The 7201-nt window shown below is 38.9% G+C and overlaps 1 protein-coding gene across 1 annotated transcript; it reads left to right on the forward strand.

The window, feature by feature from the left end:
- Positions 1-876: 876 nt before the first annotated feature.
- On the forward strand, positions 877-4254 carry LOC149192987 (soluble inorganic pyrophosphatase-like). The gene is made up of 3 exons (XM_089406510.1): positions 877-1072; positions 3447-3708; positions 4166-4254. Exons 2-3 carry the CDS (start codon positions 3537-3539, stop codon positions 4204-4206), a joined length of 213 nt encoding a protein of 70 aa, XP_089262636.1. The 5' UTR covers positions 877-1072; positions 3447-3536; the 3' UTR covers positions 4207-4254.
- The last annotated feature ends 2947 nt before the right edge of the window (positions 4255-7201 follow it).

Consider the following 7201-nt stretch of genomic DNA (forward strand, 5'->3'; position numbering starts at 1 on the left):
CAATACAGAAAATCCTGGACCACCAGCTACAATTTGGTGACTCCTATATCCAACCCTATAGCAAATTTAATGTGGCCTGACATGGCCGCTTGATACCCAGATATAACACGCACACGATGATGACTAGGGGAAAAAAACGGCGTGTTATATCGGGCTATCGAGCGGCCATGTCAGGCCACATTAACTTTGCTATAGGGTTGGAAATAGCATTTCCCCTACAATTTCGCTCGTACGTCAAGTCTGCCAAAATATTGGAGAAGTAACAATCCTCGATTCGTCTTCTGTGAATTTTGGAACGTTAAAGACAATCCTGGACCACCAGCGATAATTTGGCTCGTACCCCGTGACTTCCAAATTATTGGACTTGCTTAACCACTTCTTGCAAGTATACACAAAGCAGAAAGTTTGTGAAGACCGGAGATATCGCTGCAACTACCAGATATCAGAGTTACCACGACCCAAATCTATTACAATTTTTAAGAAAATATCTTTTCATATTCCCGACGATGTTGACTTCAGACAAAAGTGGCAACATTATTTGCAAAAAACATATATGGCCTGAATCACTGCTCGAAATTAGTGTAATGCCAATTAAATTATTTTATATTATTTTATAGGTGACCTATAATTAGGCCGATAGGCCTTTCCTATGCATCAACAATTGTCAACACTTTTACCTTCCTCCATTCGATCAGGTGAGACACTTTCAACCGTTGATTTGAAGTGTGACTGCTTTTTCCAAATATCTGTTGAGTTGCCTTCTTTTCACTTCCGAGTTCTGCTGTGTGCTCCGTGGCATGGCAAGATATTTTTAACCCCACACCCTACCCTCCATCCCCACTCACACACGCAAATTGAACTGGATGGACGTCGAGAATCACAGAATGATACCCTTGCCGATCCCTTTATCCGCGCCCTCCATTCATTCCCATTGCTTAAATCAGACGCCTTCCCTCCTATAAACGTACAGGCGTGGGAAGTGGCCAAGCACAGCACAACATCACTGCTCTCAGAGGCTCTATACCTGGTTCCAAGCTTCGAGAATTTGGGGCTTTAGTGGCTGATACACCAGGTAAGTGCATGCCCTATTTTCATTTTGCTATTCTTCTTCATTTAATGCCAGTTGCTTTTTCTTCGGCTGAGGAATTTAAATCTCATGACTGTTGCGGGGGCGCTTGCTGCGGGATCCTGTGTTAAGATATTTGTCCGGGATCGGTTTTTTAGCCGAGATTTATCTTAACATTGCGCGGATGGCCTGTGTTGGAAACCCTAGGCTGTTAAAGTTTTGAAGTTTGATCTATTTTGTTTCGAATGGGTGGATCTTACATGGAAGGAATGCTATCTTAGGATTCTGTAATGATCTTTGCAAGTTATATTTTTTGTCGTTGTTTCAGAGCTTTCTGTCGAGAGGGCTCTTTAATGTTTTTTTCCCATTGTAATGAAGTCAGTTTACTCTTGCGGGATAGGTTGTATTGTAAATCTTATGAGGTCTTTGTATTGGGAATTTGAGTACATATTTAGTCTAAGATTTTGTCTGTTTGAGAATATCGCAATTTTTTTGTCTGATTCGATGGGTTTGTGTAAGGAGTTCAGAGAAACAAGGTGCAGACATTCTTTATATTGGGATTTGGTGTATAAACAGTGTGTATATGTCCATCCATTTTATGTGGCGCAGAGGAATGGATGTATGCACATCATTTAATGTTGTTGTCTGATTCGATGAAGTTGTGTGAAAAGTTTGTGGAAACAAGGTGCACACGTCTTTTATCGCGATTCAGCATATACTCAATGTGTATACTTCCGTCCATTTTATCTTGCGCTGAGTGGATGTATGCCTAGGGTGTCTTTATATCCTATTTTAATGTTTCGCTACAATTCCTGTATACATGCTATACATCCACCATTGTTTACATCCAACATGGAACAGGGTTGTTGGTCATCCCTTTTGTTCAGGAGTTGGAGCATACAAAACACACGCATCTATTTTCAGTTAGTCTTTAGCGAATGTCAGAGTCTCTTCATACAAATGCCCTTGCCATTGCTTTATTGAGGCTCGCAAGTGATGATGGTCAATGTTTTTTTCTATTAATCCTAGACTGCCAACATTTCCAAACATTTTTGAGGTGCTACAAGTCTAATTCATGAAATTGTATATATTTGTATTGTTGATTTTGCTAGAAATCTAAGGTTGCCAGCATTTCCATGCATTTTTTATTCTGCTACAATTCTAATTCATGTATACGCTCTATATATACACCATTTTTCACATCCAACTGGGTAATAGGTATATACAATTGTTACACATTCGTTCTGTTTATGAGATGGAGCGTGCACAACACATGCACTCATCTATTTCCTGTCAGTCTTTTTCTAATGCTCGAGTCTCTTCATACAAATGCCTGTGCTATTGTTTTATCAAGATTCATAAGGGAGGATGATCGATGTCTTGCTATAAATGTAAGGCTACCAGCATTTCCAAACCTTGTGACCAGAGGATGTGTTCTAAGCCTTGTCCTGGCCATTTAAGCTCGTTAGCTTTAGATAGTAGAACATTGAATATCTCAAAACTCTCTGGACTTACTAGGCAGCAGGGTATGACACTGATACAGACCATATATTCACTTTTTCCAAATATGCAGCACCTCCCATCTTGCAAGGAAGTACTGCTACAATTTGATTATCTTCTTAAAAGAATTTTCTGGAGTTAATATCAGTTTTTCCTGCTCCTGACATTATCTAAAATAAGTTGTCAGGTTTTTATTTACCATGGATCATGTGTTTAATTTCCATTGATTTCATTCCATGCATATGCAATGCAGGCCTTTAAAGTAATGCCTACGTTGGTTTTTCTCTTGGGATTATGTGTAAAATAAGTTTCCAAATGCACCTGTTTGTTCTGAACTGTTTGTTGCTCCTTTTTTTGTGAAAACCTGGTTGTTCAGAACTAAGTGCACATGAAAGTTTTTGTGTGCTTAATTTGCCCAATTTTTCACATCAAAATCCTTAAATTACCCTTGAAGGCCTGATTTTCTGGTCTTGCAAATGCTGCAAAAATCAGACTTCGCAGTTGGCAAGGGTAAAAATTTATACAATGTTTTGCATTATACGTTTGCACCTGTGGTACTGCTAAAAAAGGCTTCACAAGTTATATGATGCCAACTTTTTCTCATAGCAGTTTTGCAAATGGTTTTTATTATTCTGGATTGAAATGAAAAAGTAAACCTCTGGCTCATGTACCTACTTTTTATTTGGCTCTGCTTTTACAGATCAATGTCTTACAATGTTTCCAGTTAGCCTGCTCTATTTTCATTTATCAATTTCTTATGCTTTGTCCGGTTATTATTTGGTTGCTTGCCTATATGTCCTTGAAATATTCTTGGATTTTTATCTCATATACAAACATAAGTTTTTGGTTTTGATCGTTTATGTAATTCACCCAATTGCAGGTCCAGTCAACTGTAATCTGCCAAGGATCAACTGGTAGGCCTGTTACACATTTAGTTGAAGCGAAGACACTTGTTTCACTGTATTCAAACATGACTCCACCTAGTGTTGATGGTCCAGCAAAGATACCTGTTCCACCTAGTGTTGAAGGTCCAAGAAACGGAGGAGAATCACGCTTTCCTCATCCACCTCTGAATGAAAGGATTCTTTCATCTCTATCACGTAGATCTGTTGCTGCACATCCTTGGCATGATCTTGAGATTGGTAAGTGCTAAGAACCTTTTTTGCCTCATTGTTTGTTTTGTTGATAATGGCCATGATGTGGTGTCATTTGTAACTTTATAATGATCACTCTGGATATAGCTTATTTATGTAACATTCAACTGTAGGGGGTACTTGCACACATAACAAAAATACATTGATTATACATTATATTGATCATCAGGAGGTGTCTTCAATACTTAAGTGGTTTACAGAAAAGCTAGCACACCTATCCTTGCATGCAATCTGTTAGTAATTATTATTTGGTTCTGAAAAGAAATTTATCCATAAATGCCTTTATCTTGTGATTTATTGACTCTTTACCGGTTCAACGATAGATTACACTATACTAATGTCTCTGCTGCCCATGCAATGTAGTAATAATTAGTCTCCTAGATTTTTTCTTTGGTTTTTATTTGGGTTGGTTGATATAAATGTGAAATTCAATGTCTGGCTGCAGGACCTGGAGCTCCTTCGGTGTTCAATTGTGTAAGTACCTAGTATCCCTCTTTGATTTTTATAGAATGTGTTCCTTGCTTTGAAGGATAGGATAAAGCCTAAGGTGTGATCACATCAATCATGTTGTTTTTTTTTTGTTCCCTTTTTTAACTAGAGCTTGCTTCTAGGATCTAACACCTTTGTGCCTTTGAAAAACATGATTGTCTCCTGTCTGTCATATTCACACTCTCAAGCATGAGCTGGGAATATTTTTATAAACATGGTGGAACAAGTAATCGGCTCCTTACTAAACTCATAGTAAAATGTTGTCTATATAGGAAAAACCCAGTGGGCAGCTTGAAAGGCATATCGCATTCAAATAGTAGAAACATGTGATCACATCAATCATGCTGTTTTTTTTTTTTTTTGGTTCCTCACTCTCCCTAGGTGGAGGTAGATGTTGGTTGTCCAGGAGTACTCTACCAGATCTCAGGTTGATTTCCTGAATCTCCACAACATAATCAGGATAAGATGTCTCTCCATCATATGCTTGACGTGCTTGTCTGTTGATCAGCTTTGGATTTGGCTGGGTAGGCATTTGGGGTTCTTTAGGTGGAATAGGGTGTAAAATATGTGGTTGAGTAGGTGGTGAAGGCAATAAAGCTGGAGCATTATTGTATGGGGGCCTCCACCCTTGGGGCGGTGGATTCCACTAAGGCTGTGGCAGAGCATATGGCTTAAATGACTAGCTGGCTAGCTGGGAATGGTACTGAGGTGCAAAGGACCAAAGAAGAGGTGTAGACCTAGAAGGATGAGTAAGGAACCCCAAGAGGCAATGGATGTGTTCTGGTTGGGGTTGTAAATGCATGGGATAACCCTTTCATGCCCTACTTGTATGGATGAGGCCCATGAGGTCTCCTTTGATTTATGTAGCAGAGTTGTTCATTCACCCCATTAGGTCCTTGATATACATCTTTTAGCCCAGGTAGAGAAGGGCAGTTGTCTGTGGAGTGGTTTTCTTCATAGACTGAGTAGACTTCAATCAGGTTTAATGGAAATTCATTCTTATGGTGCCTCCTTGTACATCTAGGCCAAAAAATGCCTAAGGCTCTCTCTGCTTCCTCCTGTTTTCTCTTAATGTTCATAGTGTCCATTTGTAGGGCAAGGGTTTGTAACATCTCACTCTTGAAATCTTCCAACATGTTTCAAATTTCACCCTTGATGGATGTATTGGAAGAGGATGGACTGACCATAGGTTGACTACCCATACCCTTTTTCCTAGCTGCCCTTGAATGGTTTGTAAAGACATTCTTGATATCTTCATAGGGTAGCAAGTAGATGTCCCCTATTTCCAACAAGTTTAGGGTATCTAAAAGATCTTCCCTTACCCCTCTAAGCGGGACTAGCTTCAGTGACTTAGGGTCAATCATGCACCTAGCCCTTTTGTAGCTAAGATGGAATCTTTCTTCATAATCCTCTAGGGATTCATCATGCCTTAAGGTCATCCTAAAAATTTCCTCTTTAGTGTCTTTAGACCCATAGTAGTCTCGATACTTGTTGTTGAAGGCTTGATACATCTCAGCCCAAGTTGTGATTCTATCCCCAGGTAAACCCATGAAATAGCGCAAAGTTGCATCCTTGGGAGTGGACGAGAATAGTTTCAACTTCTGCTCATCATTGGTGTAATCATAAGTCCTTCATATAACATCAAACTCAAACAAGAAAGTGTCTAGATATTTTGAGGTCAAGCCATGGAAATGAGGAAGAGTAGAGGGGTTTATATTATTCATGTTGGTATCCCCATTAGTTTCTTTGATGGGAAAGTCACCCTCAACTCTTTCTCAATTTCCTTTGTCATTACTATTTTCAGCCATTGAGTCAGTTGGAATGGGTTCTTCTTCTTCTTCTCCCCCTGTAGGTTCTTCAAATATCTTTGGTTGTTCACCTAAGGATTCCTCCAATTCAAAGCCACCGAAGAAGAGGGAACGATAGATGTTTGATGTGGTGGGGGTATTTGGAAAAAAATTCCCTAACTTATCCCTATTTCTATGAGGCATGAAAGAAGTGTTTTTCTTTTGCTTTTTGTTTTTTTCAGGCTTTGAAAATAATTGCACAATTGAAATTGCAGACTGAATGAAAACTAATTGACTAAATGAAAACTAACTTCTTGAATGAAATCTTATTTGATGGAAAGGAAAGCAAAGAATGCAAAATGGAAAAGAAAACCAACTAAATTACTTTTGCAGAAATGAAGGTAATAACAAAATATCAGAGATAAGAAATGGAAGAAAGAAAGCAGTAATCACATATTACTCAGAAACCTCCCCAACAACGGTGCCAAAAAATGATGAGCACCAGTATTGTAGCAAGAGTGTTGCAACTCTTGGGGCTACCAACTTTACTTTATCAACCTGGTGTTCATACAAACTTGGAGGTGACATGGTTGTATACACAAGTAAAGGTGATGGGTCTGCTCTTTGTCATTGCTAAGCTGGCAATAAACCACTAAGGTTTTTCAAACCAGACTTCTAAGGATTCAGAATGAAGCTTGATTACCAATGAGGGAAAGAGAAATCTACTCTAAGAGAAAGCTTGTCTACTGCAGTAATGAAAAAGACTAAAATCAAATGCTAAGACACACCATTTTCTAACTAACTACTAAGAGGCTTTGCTTCAAAAGAATGCTAAGTTAACATGGATGCAATCCTACTGTCTAGAGCATGCAAATTCAAACCATCAAACCTTCTATTGTTATGCATGTAACTGAATAAGATAAATATGTTTTTATTTTCTTCTTTTTCTTATGTGAGAGTGTGAAATATAATCTCTTTTGGTGATGTGTCAGGTGGCTTACGGATGATGGTGAATGGTCAGAAGTCTTGGGAGACAAGTAAGGACCCTTTTCTAGCTTCCTAGAGGCTTTTCCCTCAATTCTGCCTCAAAACAGGCCACTACAGGTCAACCTATAGGATATCCTAATGCGTTCTACAGGATGTCCTGAAACCCTACAAGATACCCTGTATCTCTACAGGATACAACCAAGAGAAAAAGGATGGGT

Source organism: Pinus tabuliformis, chromosome 2_2 (assembly GCF_031772625.1).
Source record: "Pinus tabuliformis cultivar Carrire ecotype Pingquan chromosome 2_2, CPIR1, whole genome shotgun sequence".
Taxonomy (NCBI): domain Eukaryota; kingdom Viridiplantae; phylum Streptophyta; class Pinopsida; order Pinales; family Pinaceae; genus Pinus; species Pinus tabuliformis.

Bases quoted from the DNA above. Each gene is read 5' to 3' on its own strand.
- LOC149192987 (XM_089406510.1), top strand. From the start codon at position 3,537: ATGACTCCACCTAGTGTTGATGGTCCAGCAAAGATACCTGTTCCACCT. The intron at 3,709-4,165 runs GTAAGTGCTAAG...GTCTGGCTGCAG, and splicing joins TTGGCATGATCTTGAGATTG to GACCTGGAGCTCCTTCGGTG.